Source organism: Dermochelys coriacea, chromosome 3 (genome assembly GCF_009764565.3).
Source record: "Dermochelys coriacea isolate rDerCor1 chromosome 3, rDerCor1.pri.v4, whole genome shotgun sequence".
Classification (NCBI taxonomy): Eukaryota; Metazoa; Chordata; order Testudines; family Dermochelyidae; genus Dermochelys; species Dermochelys coriacea.
In genome coordinates, this window is record NC_050070.1 from 69,464,245 (window position 1) to 69,479,666 (window position 15,422).

Sequence of the window (15,422 nt, forward strand, 5' to 3'; positions counted from 1 at the left end):
CGCACAGCAAGCAGTAATAACAGTGAGAATATTGGTTTCGCTGAGGTCTAACCGAGTCAGTAAACTGCGCCAGCGCACTTTTAAACATCCAAATGCACATTCTACTACCATTCTGCACTTGCTCAGCCTGTAGTTGAACAGCTCCTGACTACTCTCCAGGCTGCCTATGTATGGCTTCATGAGCCATGGCATTAAGGGGTAGGCTGGATCCCCAAGGATAACTATAGGCATTTCAACATCCCCAATGGTTATTTTCTGGTCTGGGAAGAAAGTCCCTTCCTGCAGCTTTTGAAACAGACCAGAGTTCCTGAAGATGCGAGCATCATGTACCTTTCCCGGCCATCCCATGTTGATGTTGGTGAAACGTCCCTTGTGATCCACCAGTGCTTGCAGCACTATTGAAAAGTACCCCTTGCGGTTTATGTACTCTCTGGCTTGGTGCTCTGGTGCCAAGATAGGGATATGGGTTCCGTCTATGGCCCCACCACAGTTAGGGAATTCCATTGCAGCAAAGCCATCCACTATGACCTGCACATTTCCCAGGGTCACTACCCTGGATATCAGCAGATCTTTGATTGCGTTGGCTACTTGCATCAAAGCAGTCCCCACAGTAGATTTGCCCACTCCAAATTGATTCCTGACTGACCGGTAGCTGTCTGACGTTGCAAGCTTCCACAGGGCTATTGCCACTCGCTTCTCAACTGTGAGGGCTGCTCTCATCTTGGTATTTTTGCGCCTCAGGGCAGGGGAAAGCAAGTCACAAAGTTCCATGAAAGTGCCCTTACACATGCAAAAGTTTCGCAGCCACTGGGAATCGTCCCAGACCTGCAACACTATGCGGTCCCACCAGTCTGTGCTTGTTTCCAGAACCCAGAATCGGCGTTCCACCGCATGAACCTGCCCCATTAGCACCATGATGCCCACATTGGCAGGGCCCGTGCTTTGAGAGAAGTCTGTGTCCATGTACTCATCACTCTCGTCACCGCGCTGATGTTACCTACTTGTCCGGTTTCGCTTTGCCGGGTTCTGGTGCTGCATATACTGCTGGATAATGTGGGTGGTGTTTAATGTGCTCCTAATTGCCAAAGTGATCTGAGCGGGCTCCATGCTTGCTGTGGTATGGCGTCTGCACAGAAAAAAGGCGCGGAACGATTGTCTGCTGTTGCCCTGACGGAGGGAGGGGCGACTGACGACATGGCTTACAGGGTTGGCTTATAGGGAATTAAAATCAACAAAGGGGATGCCTTTGTGAGAAACTGAATGGCCGCCTCAAGCATAGAGCTCAAAACCTCAAGGAAAGAACTCAAAACTGGGTTTAGCAGGCTGTCGATTTCACAGAGGGAGGGAGGAGAAAATGAATACAAAACAAATTGGGCTATTTCTTGTTTTGAGCCACTTCATCTATCTTTATACATCATGCTGGCAGCAGACCGTGCAGTACAACCGCTAGACATCGTCACCTCCTGGGTGCTCGGCAAAGATGGTGCAGTATGACTACTGGCCATCGTCTTCTACTGGCTGCAAATTAAAAGACAGTGCACTGCCTGTAGGACTCAATCACCATGAGATGAAACAAGAGAAATGACCTGGTTGAGTCACTCCCATGTTTGCCCAGGCGCCCGGTTAAAAGAGCACCCAGGACTACGTCGACAACGGCTACCAGTCATACTGCACTGTCTGCTGCCAAAAGGCAATAAACTGCTGCTGTGTAGCAATGCAGTACCATGTCTGCCAGCACCCAGGAGACATACGGTGACAGTTAGCTGAGCGGGCTCCATGCTTGCCGTGGTATGGTGTCTGCACAGGTAACTCTAGAAAAAAGGTGCAAAACGATTGTCTGCCCTTGCTTTTATGGAGGGAGGGAGGGAACGGGGGCCTGACAATATGTATCCAGAACCACCCGCGACAATGTTTTAGCCCCATCAGGCACTGGGATTTCTACCCAGAATTCAAATGGGCGGCGGAGACTGCGGGAACTGTGAGATAGCTACCCACAGTGCAAAGTTCCGGAAGTTGACTGTTGCCTCGGTACTGAGGACACAGTCCGCCGACTACATGCACTTAGAGCATTTGTGTGGGGACACACACACTCGACTGCATAAAAACGCTTTCTACAAAACCGACTTCTATAAATTCGACCTAATTTCATAGTGTAGACATACCCTGAAAGCCCCTGGGACCAGACTTAAGCACTAGTATCACACACAGACTGAGGAGAGGTGGCTTGTGCCTTCTCTATTTAGGAGTTTCTGGGAGCTGGTTTGGCCCCTGGTACAGGCTAGGCCAGCCCTGAAGCCATTGCAGTTGGCACTACATTGTCAAGATGGTCCTGCACCTTGACAACTCCCCTTCCCACTTTGAAGTGATTCTTCCTGCCCCACCATCTATGTAGTTTATGCTGTGGCATTGGGGGGCTTAAAGCAAGTTCCCTTAGGAGGTCTCTTGTTGCAGAGTAATCGGGGGGAAATCTTGTGACCCCTGTATACTGGCTTAGCAGCACAAAGCGGCCTTGTCATGGGGTGAATTCCCCTGTAGGCTCTAGCCTCATGCCTCACACAAGAAAAAGACCCTTCTGTCAAGCTGTCTGAAGTGGCTCATGAATTCGGGTGCCCGCCTCAAGGCAAACTGTTACAAACCAGGGCACAAACCCAAACTGCTTGAGTGTTCTACAATTAGATTTCACCAATCAAGTATGAATTACTCAACCACTACAGCTGCTTTAACATGGAGTCACAGATAGTTCTCTTGAGCATTCCGGTCTATCTCACCACCCAGGCAAGACGGCCTTTGTGATAATGGCCCCTTACACCAAAAATCACAGCAATATTCAGGTTATTCCCAGTTCCAAAGGACCCGTCACTTATCCCAAGTCAATTTTACCTCAGATCTCTCACAGAAGACCATGCTTTTATCCAATCCTATTAAACTAACTAGAGGTTTATTAACTAGGGAAGCAAAATAAGATATTTACAAGTTTAAAGTAGGCAAACATATACACGCACGCACGCACACACACAAATGAGTTAGTCTTGGGTTTCAAAAAGTACTAGAAGCTGCTGTATATATGTGCTTTAGGGCTAACCCATGCTAAGAAGCTTGGAGATCCCTTGCTTATGTTTAGAAATATTGCGCTCTCCAAATTCCAACCAGCAAAGTGATACAGTTCTTTCTGGTCAGGGATTTTTATTCCTTTCCCCCCAGAGTTCAAACTGATGGAATGAGGGTTTGTGCACATTCTCTCTTCATGGGTATGAGGGGAGCAATTAAAGTTTTTTGTCCACCAATATTCCACAATGGTTCATTTGGTGTCTATGGGCCTTCTTTTGTTGGGCAGGAGATGACACTTCTTGTCATAAACTAGTATTTCACACTTGGTAATGCTTCTCCCTGACTGGGTTTCCAGTTGCATAACAAACACTTATAGTTACAAAGCAAATAGTTACCCTATAACAGGGATTGGCAACCTTTGGCACATGGCCCATCAGGGAAATCTGCTAGCGGGCTGGGACAGTTTGTTTAACTGCAGCATCCGCAGGTTCAGCTGATCACAGCTCCCACTGGCCATGGTTCACCATTCCAGGCCAATGGGGGCTGTGGGAAGCGGCGGCCAGCTCATCCCTCAGCCCACACCACTTCCTGTGGCCCCCATTGGCCTGGAATTTCAAACCGCGGCCAGTGGGAGCTGCGATCAGCCGAACCTGCAGATGCTGCAGGTAAACAAACCATCCCAGCTCACCAGCAGCTTTCCCTGATGGGCTGTGTGCCAAAGGTTGCCGATCTCTGCCCTATAACATGGGATACAGATATTATAAATGAGATGAATGCAGGCCGCAACTCACAAGCATTCCATAAAGTCTAAATACATTCTTAACATCTATTTTACCAATACTAACACACCAGGTGAGCCAGAATGGCTTCAGCTATGCATTGATCAGTGCTCAGTGATACCTAGGGGCACCTGGCACCTGGTCTGCTATCATAACATTACCTCATTTGGTATGTTCCGTACTGTTTTGCATTTCAGTTCTTACTTTAGAATATTCTGTCTAGTCTCAAAGTCTTCAAGAGAAAACCCCAAGCACTTTCAGAGTGAAGGTTGAAACTCCATGCTTAATGTAGTCTCTTAGCCTGTGCATGGCTCAGATTCAGATTACAATATTTTGCTGAAAATGATACTGTTCCATTTGTAGAGACCCTGAAATCAGAAGAACTTGAATTTTGCCATCTCCTGCATTTAACTAATTTAGGGACTAAGCCAACCTTAAACTGAATAAAAAACCAAATTGTTCCAAGTTCTTGTACAAAATGAATTTTAAGGGCTGACTTATGAAGCATGAGGAAGCAGAGCTTGTAATAGAAATGTTGAGTAACAGCCTTCACCATGAGCTACTACTTCTGAAATAGTGTAGGTGGGGGCTCTCCTGAATTGCTTTGCCTCCCAGAGTCCAATTCTGCACTCTCAGTGCAGGCAGCACTTTTGGTAAAATCAAAGAGAATCTTATCTGCATCAAGACTGGCTCATGTGAACATGTTTTAATACAGCCAAATGCGAGGTCAATACATCTCAGAACAGATTAACCAGTGCAACAACTTCCCTAGGACTGTGGTGGGTTCTCCATCATGTTAAGTCTTTAAATTAAGCCTAGATGTATTCTAAAAGAGATGCTACAGCTCAAACAGAAGTTTATGGGCTTGAAGTGGAAATTACTGTATGAGGATTTATAGCCTGTGTTATACCAGAGGTCAAACCAGATAATTGTCATCTCTAGCCTTAAAATCTACAAACCTATGAGAGATTTTGGGCCAGAGCCAGATTGATCATTCCTGCAAAGCTATCTGAAAACTTCCTTATCTGGCCAGTGGAGGATCACTTCAAAGTAAGGATTGTCAAGTGAAGTAGCATTGCTCTATGGGCTTTGCCATCCCTACTCCTGGTGGCTGGTAGAGGGGGCATGGATGATGTGTTCCTATACCCTGGTGATCCTTGGCTGCTGGAACAGCCCCTTGCAGCCTTCAGGCTATTCCAAATTGCCCCTGGAGGATCAGCCCTAGAGAGTGATCCAGGGAGCACAACATTTGCTTAAGGTGGTCTCCCAAGGTGTGCTGAGTGGAGTGTTGCTGGACCACAGCTTGGGATCTGGTCCTGTTTGATTGGGCCCTCACATAGACCAGCTTGATTGGCCTAACATCCTGCTTTGCTGAACAGCCCCATCACCCTGGGCGGTTGGGGTGTGCCTAATTATTAAGTGATTCTGTTGGAACTGTTTTAATATCTATTTCATCCTGTGGATAAAGTTCTTTATTCTTCCTTGCCCTCTCCATTACTATTACATTCCTATGTTCTGTCTCATCATGTTTCTCCCTTTTTGTAAAAATAGAGAGATACTTACAGGCACTTAACTATTACAATGCTCCCAGATGCTGCTTCTGTATAATAAACAAATTGAGATTCACTTGTGTATATAGATCAGAACAGCATATTCTGCATGTGTTCTTTGAGAGCACATATAGCAACAGCCACAGGGAGCAATTCCATATAGCAACAGCCACAGGGAGCAATTTCCTCGTTCCCCCATGTCTTTGATACCTGAGGTCAGAACAGGCAGCACACAGAAGAGAAGAGTGCCAGGCATCTTTCCCCTCCACCTCCATTTTGTACCACTAGGGAAGGATTGGGCACAACTCCAGGCCTCACACTTCTCTAATTGCATGGACTGCTCACGGCTATTGTCACTAGCGGGGCTGGTGTTGGGGGTAGCAAGCAGGACAAATGCTCAGGGTCCCACCCCACACCACCTCTGAGGCCTCAGGCATTGCAGAAATCCAATGTGTGAGCAGGTCAGGAAGGCGGGATGGGGGGGCCCAACTCCCCAGGTTTTGCCCTGGCCACTAGCAGAGGTAACCACCCCAAATTGTGGATGGAGGAGGTGGGGTCCAGGGTGTGCTCCCCTCCATGCCAGCCAGCAGCGCCACCTCAGTTGGATTCTCAGTGCTTCAGGGGTCTTGGTGGGACAATGAAACCACACAAGGCACAAACAACCAGTCTGTTTATTTTCAAATGCTACCTGAATATGTCATTCTCCCTTTGGCATGTACTTCTTAACATCTCCCCTCACCAGGATTTATTCTTTCCCTTAACTGTATTTTACATGAAGTGCTTGGGGATGTATCTCTAGTAAAGATAATTACAGCTGCATTATGGGCATACACAGGTTTATATGACTTGTACACTGTATTTTTGTTCAACCTGTTAAAGCTGCCAGTTTACATCTTGCCATCTACTTTGCTAGTGTTATCTACAGTATGGTAGAACATCTGCCATTTTTGTGAACTTGAATGAAAACAAAGGATGGCATTGTTTTAATATCTCTTGCCATGTATCCATTTGGGTCCATTTATGAACAGGGGCCACTGCATCCATCTTCCCAGTTTTGTTTCCAGTTATGTGGCATCACCATTGAACCTATTTCATAGTTTACAAGATGAATCTTGGATTCACAGATATTAACACTGCATTAGTTCTGTAATAGGGTAGTCTGGCCCATTTTCAAGAAAGCAGAAAAGGAAAGTATTTGAAGACCGAGAGGAACCATACTTTATTCTCTGATCATTTTTCCTTAACACTGATGTTTATAGAAATGGCTTGAATTCTTCCTGCCTGACACTACTGCATCTCTATTAACAGTTCATCTCCCTTAAAACTACTTTTCTCATGTTAATAAAGATAGCATTGGTGACAAGTCATAGTTGCTAATGAGCAAAAACAATGAACGCAGTGAAGGGAAACAACCTTAATCTGTGTTTGACAGCTTTAGTAGACATTTTAAACACTGACTTCTTAGAAGGCATAAGCCAGTGGTGCCCTCCAGAGAAGTGCACAGAATTTATTTTCTCCAGCAATATCCCCTGGTGTTTGTCTACTTGCACGTACAAGTCATGTTATATAATTATTCTTACTAGACCTCAACATTTTTTACAAAACAGAATATGAGTACTTGAAAACAACATAAAACTGCTCTAATATCAGGAAAATTTCCTCCAAACAAAGGCTTAGAGGACTGTGTATGGCAGTACTAGGGAAAAATTAGCATGTAGCCCTTTTGGAAACTGGGCAATTGATCTGCAGGTTATTCAAGGTCTTTTTTGTTCACAAGCATAAACTGATTGTATCCTAGTAGTCTGCAGATGTGTTGGAAGTAATAAAACTTTTATATCCACTCTTATAAATACCCCAGCATTCTACCACAATAAACAATCAACTCCTCCTCCTTTCCTTCCCCAAAGATGCTATAATCAAGAACAAGCAAATGCCACATTACACCAGATAGTTGATACTAGTGGTTTTGGATGTAGAAAATGTAAAACTACTAATCATTGGAGGAAAAAGAAAAAGCTAAGCACAATATTTGTTGGTTAGATAACCCTGAATATGCTGCAATACAAACTTCAGAGGTCTGCATTAGTAATGTATAGTTATCTGCAATGTTGCATTTGCCCAAATTGTATATATCTGAATTTACAAGGAGACTCACCTGCCCTTCTTATATATCTCATGTATTTCTTTTCCTTGCTGGTGAGCTCTGCATTCAGTAGACAAAACCCATCCCCACAACAGCAAGAAGATGCTAAACTGCATTTTATGGACAGTAAACATGATATTCTGGTGTCCTATATCCAGAAATAGTCCACACAAGAAGAAAAAAAAAATGTAGATTCTGTTTCTCTTTTTAAGACATTATCAGTCTCTTCATTATTGGAAGGATGTTTACTCGTACAAAAAATCATCCTGCAGTATTTAATCTGGACAGTGGGGAAAGCAATTTCCATTAAACCTATAAATCCCTCTACGTCAGACGGTAGGGATTTTCGAACAGTGTAGAATTCACGTATTCCTACAAAACAATTTTTTTTGTTCAAACATGCTATTGTATAAATTGGTTTAAAGCAAAACCTTTCATGTATTTTGGAAAATGGCATATATATTTCTGGAGAACCAGGGTATTCTAGCTGATCAAAGATTTCTTTAATTGCTGATTTAAGTGTATCTGTTAATGCCTAATATGATAGTCTTTATAAAACACCTATTTGTGTCTCCTTCCAGCAGCTAATTATCATAATTTCTATCTAGCTTTTAAGAAACATTTTTGATCTTATTTTCCCTGGTTTTGCTTCATGCTTGCAGTGTGTGGTGATGCCATTGTTGATGTGCTTGCAGAACCTGTGTCATGCACTTCACTGCCAAAATATCCAGTTAGGGAGGTAAAGATAAGCATAGGGTGAGTCACTTATCCTCTCTGCAGTTGGATATTTATAAGAGATCATGGCTGATTGTCACTTGCAGACTAGAGAATGACAGAAGGCGAAGAGAGCAACGAAGGATTTCAAGGGACTAGAGGAAAAAAATGTTCTACATCTTTAGCAAGTAAAGCAATTGTCTCAGATGTTAATTAAAAATAGAAATAGCTGTTGCTTGCATTTCTGTACTTGCTGCCAACAGCCTGAACCTTCTCTTTGAAGCACTATAATGGCTCCCCATTATCAACTGCTTCAAGTTTAAACTCTTGGCTTCATGATTCTATGCAGCTCTGTGTCAATCTACACCTTCTCTTATCACATTGCTACTATCCCTTGAAATCTACCACTGATGCCAAATTTGCCCTAGTCCTCCATTTCTTCCCCAGCTGTCACCAATACTTTAAAAAAAAAACACATGCCCACTCTGCATATAATTCCCACCCTAAACCAGGACAACTAGTCACCACCTTCTCTTCAGGCTGATTCCTCTTAAAGGCATTGGGGGCAGATTCTTGCCTGGTATAAATTGTCATAGCCCTATTGAACACCTCAGCCTGTATATAGAGTTTATGGCTAGAAGGGACCATTAGATCATCTAGTCTGACCTGTATGTCACAGGCCACAAGAGAGATGCGGTAGGCATGTATGCTATGAGTGGAGAATTGTAAACATAGTACCAATATTTAAGAAAGGAGAAAAAAGTGATCTGGGAAACTACAGGCCCCTTAGTTTGACCTCAGTTGTATGCAACGTATTTAAACAAATTTTGAAAGAATTATTAAAGTCAGAGGTAAACCGGATAAAATACATGATTTTACAAAAGGTAGATCATGCCAGATCACCCAGATATTATTTTGAAAAGATAACTGATTTTCTAGACAAAGGAAATTCAGTAGATCTAATCTACCTGGATTTCAATAAAACATTTGATACAGTTCCAGATAGGAAATTAGTTAAATTGGAGAAGATGAGGATTAATACAAGAATTGAAAGGTGGGTTAGGAATTGATTAAAAGGGAGATTACAATGGGTCATGCTGAAAGGTGAACTGTCAGGCTGGAGGAAGGTACTAGTGGAGTTCCTCAAGGATAAGTCTTGGGACCAATCTTATTTAACATTTTCATTAATGACCTTGGCAAAAAAAAGTGGGAGTGGGCTAATAAAATTTGCAGATGATCCAAAGTTGGCAGGTATTGCCAACATAGTGGAGGACCAGAATATCATGCAAAAAGATCTGGATGACCTTGAAAACTGGAGTTATAGAAATGGGATTAAATGTAATAATCGCTAAATGCATGACATTGCACTAACAACTACAATTTTTGCTATAAATTGGTGGAATATCAATTGGAAGTGAGAGAAGAGGAGACCTGTGTATTAGGAGAGCACAGGATGACTGAGCTGCCAAAGTGATGTGACTGTGAAAAGGCTAATGCTGTAATACAATCATAGGATGCAGCAGGCAAGGTATTTTCAGTGGAGATAGGGAAGCGTTAGTATCTTTGTACAAGGCACTGGTGAGATGACCTCATCTGGAATACTGTGTGCATTTCTGTTCTCACGTTTAAGAAAAATGAATTCAAACTGGAACAGGTGCAGAGAAGGGCTACTAAGATGATCAGAGGACTAGAGAACCTACCTTACAGAGAAGACTTAAGGAGCTCGGCTTATTTAACCTAACAAAATAAAGGCTCAGGGGAGATATGATTTATCCCTCTGATGTATTTAGAGAACAAATAGAGTGAGGAGTTATGTAAATTAAGAGCCAATGTTGGCACAAGAGCAAATGGATATAAACTAGCCATCAATAAATTTAGGCTTGAAATTAGATGAAGGTTCAAAACCTTCAGAGGAGTGAAATTCTGGAACAGCCTTTCAAAAGGAGTAGTGGGGGCAAAATACCTAACTTCTTTTAAGACTGATCTTGATAAATGTATGGAAGGGATTATAGGATGAGATTGCCTATGATGGCATATGGCCCATCTATGACTGCTATAAACAAATATCTCCAACAGCTGGAGATGGGAAACTAGATGGGGAGGGCTCTGAGTCAGAGACTTTTAGAGGCCCTAAGTACTGAAAAGTTTATGGTGCCCCCTCATATGTAATTCAAAATAAAAATACTATACTGTAAAATAAACTTTTTTTGAAATGACACAAAAAACTTACATGTATGCTGAAATTAAAATAGCTTCTTTCTAGATTTTCTGATTGCAAAATCCTGGATAAGTTCATCTAAGCTGACTCGACGAAGCATGTCCGCTTCCATACACAATAGGGAAAGTGAATCAAATCTGTCCTGACAAATTGTTGTTCTGAGGGTTTTTATTCTTTTCAGCTGAGGGGAAAAAAAAAGTTCTGCGGAGCAGTTAGTAATCATCAATGTTAGAAAATACATAGTGCGATCTCTCCATTTGGGAATACACATTGTATTCCGTCTTTCAATATTGTGTCATGAAGATCAATGTGTCTGAATTTCATTTTTCTTGTTTCATTAAACTTTGTATGCATATAACAGTGGAACTGCTGTACTTCTCCACAGAGATTCATGTTCAAGTCAACAGGGTATGAGTCAACTAGCTTTTGGGAACCTTATGAATATTGATCAGATAAGTCCATATTGTTTAGAAAAGAAAATCTACTTGATACTTCTTTGTACACTTACCTCTCCTCTTCAGATGAGCTTCAAGTGTATCAATTATAGCGAAGTAAATATGCAGACTTTGTCTCTAGGATTCACTTCTGTTTCTGTTGCACTGCTATCATTTGCTTGTTTTTTCCTGATTCGCTTGTGGGACTGGGCTTCTTTGTAGTTAGTATCAGGCAAGGTACTTTTGATATGTCTTCAAATCTTTCGAAATCATTCCTCAAAGTGTGTAAGTGGTCTGCTAATGATTGACAGAAGTCTGCACATGTTTTCAAATCCAATTCTTTTTCTTGGAGAGTTTGACTTGTGTGGTAAAAGTTGTAAAATTTCATTCCACATGGTCAACATGAATACAAACTCTAGTTCTTGCATCTTGTTTGCAATGTTTTCTGCCTCTTGTATAGTTTCTCCCTTTTGTGATTGGTCTTCAGCTATACTTTCTAATGCATCCACAATTGCACTTGTTGCCACTGCACGTGCCTCCCAGCGAGTATTAGAAAGATTTCAACACACGATCATTGACCAAATATGTTTTAAGAACTACCCATCGGTGTGTTGAGGCAGAGAAAAATGTATAAAGTAACTGGACGGTTGAGAAAAAACTTACTGACACTGGACAATCAACAGCACTGCAGCCAACAAGATTGAGAAAGTGTGCAGCACATGGTATGAATATGGCATATTTGTTCTGTTCTAAAAGCTTCTTCTGCATTCCTTGATAATGCCCTGACATGTTGGCAGTGTTGTCATAAGATTGACCTCTGCACTTTGAGAAATCTATTTTGCAAATTTGGCACAGATAATTCAGTACTTGATTTACCATTTCTTCACCAGTGTGGCTTTTCAAATTGAGGAATGTTATAAATCGTTCAACTGGTTTTCCATCTGTGGGAGACATATCTTAGTACGATACTCAATTGATCAATATGTGAAAGATCAGGTGTAGAGTCGACAGATAAACTGAAGTACCCAGCAGTATCCACAATAGCTGAACGAACTTTGTCACTCATTAAACCAATGAGTTCATCACATATTGTCTTGGATAAGTATGATGGGTTACCTTTGCCAGCATTCCCATATTTTGAGATAAGGCCTGCTAAAAAATGGGTCAAACTGAGCCACAAGCTCCAACAATCCCAAGAAATTTCCATTCTGCAATGATACAAATATGTCATTTGATTCCCAGAAAGGCAGACCATGTTCAGCTAATGTTTGAAGAACAGGTATAACATGCTGCAAGACATGTTGCCAGTATTTATGCTCCCCTTTAATTTGTTCTTCCAATTTTTGTGTCAATCCAAAGCTCTGTCTTTGATTTAAATATGTCAACATTGAATCTCTGTGAGTAGTGCTATTTTCATGTTGTTCAATTAAAACAATAGTCTGCCAGTCAGTAAATCCATCTGCAGCAAACCGGGATGTTGAAGGTTTATATGCAAAAAGTTTGTAAACAGTACACAGACCCAGGTGATTTTGAATACAGTAGCCATTCTCGAGTGTATTTCTCACTAATAGCTTTCATGCCAAAAATTTTTTGTGGACAATATCTTGTTTGTTTGCCATTGCTAAAAGTCAGATGTGATTTCTCAAATGCCCCAGTGTGGTGTTGGCAGTCATTTGGTCCATGATCTATCCAGTAAGCTACATCGGTACTGAAATCAACCCAATACCAGAATCTTTTCTCCTATTATTTACAGCAGGTTCAGTTTGACACATCCACACCTTCTAGAACAGTGTCTGTTTTACCACCAGGAGTAGGATGATCAGATACAGTCTGACACATCCACATGTTCTGGAATGGTGTTTGTTTCACCAAAAGAAGAAGGGTCAGTCTCTGAAACACCTACAGGTTTTGGAACGATGTCTGTGCTACTGAGAGAAGATGTTGCTTCTAATGGATTTACTTTGAAAAAAATATGTCAGCTTTAGAAGATTTTGAAAAAATTCACTAGTTTTGTTTTTCTTCTGCCAGTTTATGTTTCTGTGCTCCACTCAGTTGATTATGTTTCATCCTGCCCCTTATCTCGGTTATCTGAACTTTAAAAAAAAGTACACAATGTACACTAATTTATATGATAGATATATAGATATATATATATATATATAGATATATATATATAAACGAATCAACTCAGAAGAACATATCAATAATAAAACAAATTTATTGCAACACATGACAGGATCTGATTTCCTCGCATTATTTCGATCTACATTAGTAGGACACCCCCCCTGGTTTAGGTGGGGATAAGTAATAAAAAGAGAACAGAAAAATGGAGGAAGAGTGTGGAGTGGAGTGTAAGGAAGTCTAACAAAGTTCTGATTTTTCCCATGATGACTACTTTACTTTGATGCTTTTTTTGAAATATCAAATATCAAATTTTTTAAAAAAAACCCTCTTTTTGGTGCCCCCTGCTTTGCTGGTGCCCTAAACACAGTCTGCCTATTGGGTAATCCAGCCCTGCTCTGAGTTACCACAGAGAATTCTTTCCCTAGTTTCTGGCTGGTGGGTCTTAGACCCTGAGAATGTGGACTACTGATCACCATATTTGGGGTTTGGAAGGAATTTTCCACCAGGGCAGATTAGCAGAGACCCTGGGGGGATTTCACCTTCCTATGTGGTGTGGGGCACTGATCATTTGCTGATTTGAGCTAGATTAAATGATGGATTCTCAGTAAATTGAAGTCTTTAAATCATGATTTGAGGACTTCAGTAGCTCAGGTAGAGTTTATGGGCCTAATTATAGGAATGGGTGGGTGAGATTGTGTGGCTTGTGATGTGCAGGAGGTCAGATTAGATGATCTTGATGGTCCCTTCTGGCCTTAAAGTCTATGATCTATATGGCAGATAATCAGCAGTACATGAGTTCCCAGTGTGACACTGGAGCCAAAAGGACTAATGCAATCCTTGGATGCATAAACAGGGGGATCTTGAGTAGGAGTAGAAAGGTTATTTTTCCTCTGTATTTGGTACTGGTGTGACTGCTGCTGGAATACTGTGTCCAATTCTTGAGTCCACAATTCAAGAAAGGTGTTGATAAATTGGAGAGGGTTCAAAGAAGAGCCACAAGAATCATTAAAGGATTAGAAAACCTGCCTTATAGAGAGACTCAAGAAGTTCAATCTATTTATCTTAACAAAGAGATGGTTAAGGGGGCACTTGATTACAGTCTAGAAGTACCTAAATGGGGAATATGTAATAATGGGCACTTAAATCTAGCAGAGAAAGGTATAAAACAATCCTTAAAACAAATGGCTGGAAGTTGAAGCTAGACAAATACAGACCGGAAATAAGGTGTACATTTTTAACAGTGAGTAATTAACCTTTGGAACAATTTACCAAGGGTCATGGATTCTCTAACAATTTTAAAATCAATATTTGATGTTTTCCTAAAAAGTATGCTGTAGCAATTATTTTGGGGGAAGTTCTATGGACTGAGTTATACAGGAGGGCAGACTAGATTATCACAAGGGTCCCTTTTGGCCTTGAAATCCATGGAATCTATTTTGAAGTCTATTCTATACTTTCCCAAGGAGATTGTGGTAATCCATGGTGGTTCTCTTTGGTTATCTCTGGCTCCAAGGTGTGCAATCTGTGTCTTTTGGATCCTCTTTTTGGAAATCAGCAGCTACCATATGTTTAGACCATCTGACTACAGCATAATGTCCTTTTTTTAGACACTTCCTGCATGTGGTGTCTCTTGCCATTTGCTGTGAGGTGGCTTGCCACACCATGGGTATTCTTTCATGCTCTTGTTATATTCCTTTTCTCTTACTCCATATTAGCATAGCTGCTCTGGATCCTTTTGTGGTTGTACTGGTTTGGGTGTACATTGTTTCTGCATCCTGAGGTATTTTTCTTCCCATGTCTCTGTGGACTGCTCCTCAGTTATTCCTGAGGAGAGTCTGTTGCTTTATGTATTGGCTTTGGAAGACTATGTTCTTGGCTGCCTCTAGAGTGAGGTTAAGATCATTCTGAAACCTTTCTGATAGCTGGCTGCCCCTCTGCTCTGCAACAAACCTGTCTGATTAAGTTCTTCATTCATTTCCCTATAGCACAGTGTTGGATTAGGTTGTATAGGGCTGTTATGAAATCATTTCCTGATTCACACTTCTCATTTGCATAAGTGAAATTGTGCCTGCTCAAGAAATTGTATTGCAGCATGGCATGAAATGTGTATTTAGTTGTTTAACTGTATTGCTCTGTTTCATTTGAGCAGCTGTGAGGCTTCTGGAAAGTGTAATATCCTCTGTTGCAGATACCATTGTATGGAGCAGGGTATTAACTTGTTTCTCCTCTGATTGCTGATCTAAGCTGGAAGCTTGATAGAATCTCAGGAATCTGCTTACCCTCAGGGTGCTGGAAATCAAATTCTGCTAGGGTGGTATTTGGAAAAAGGCTGGGGCAGACATAACCATCTGGATTAGAGACCCAGCAGACCATAGCTAGGGTAGATGCAAGCCTGACTGATTCTATTTGCTG

At 41.6% G+C, this 15,422-nt stretch overlaps 1 protein-coding gene across 1 annotated transcript in view; it reads right to left on the reverse strand.

Annotated features, from left to right (window-relative positions):
• GABRR1 (gamma-aminobutyric acid type A receptor subunit rho1) overlaps positions 1-7,664 on the reverse strand; it is an 82,806-nt gene extending 75,142 nt beyond the window's left edge. Inside the window, exon 1 of the mRNA XM_038394438.2 lies at positions 7,533-7,664. Within this exon, the coding sequence (XP_038250366.1) occupies positions 7,533-7,654 (122 nt within the window). The 5' untranslated portion in view covers positions 7,655-7,664. The remainder of the gene's footprint in view (positions 1-7,532) is intronic.
• Between the last annotated feature and the right edge of the window lie 7,758 nt (positions 7,665-15,422).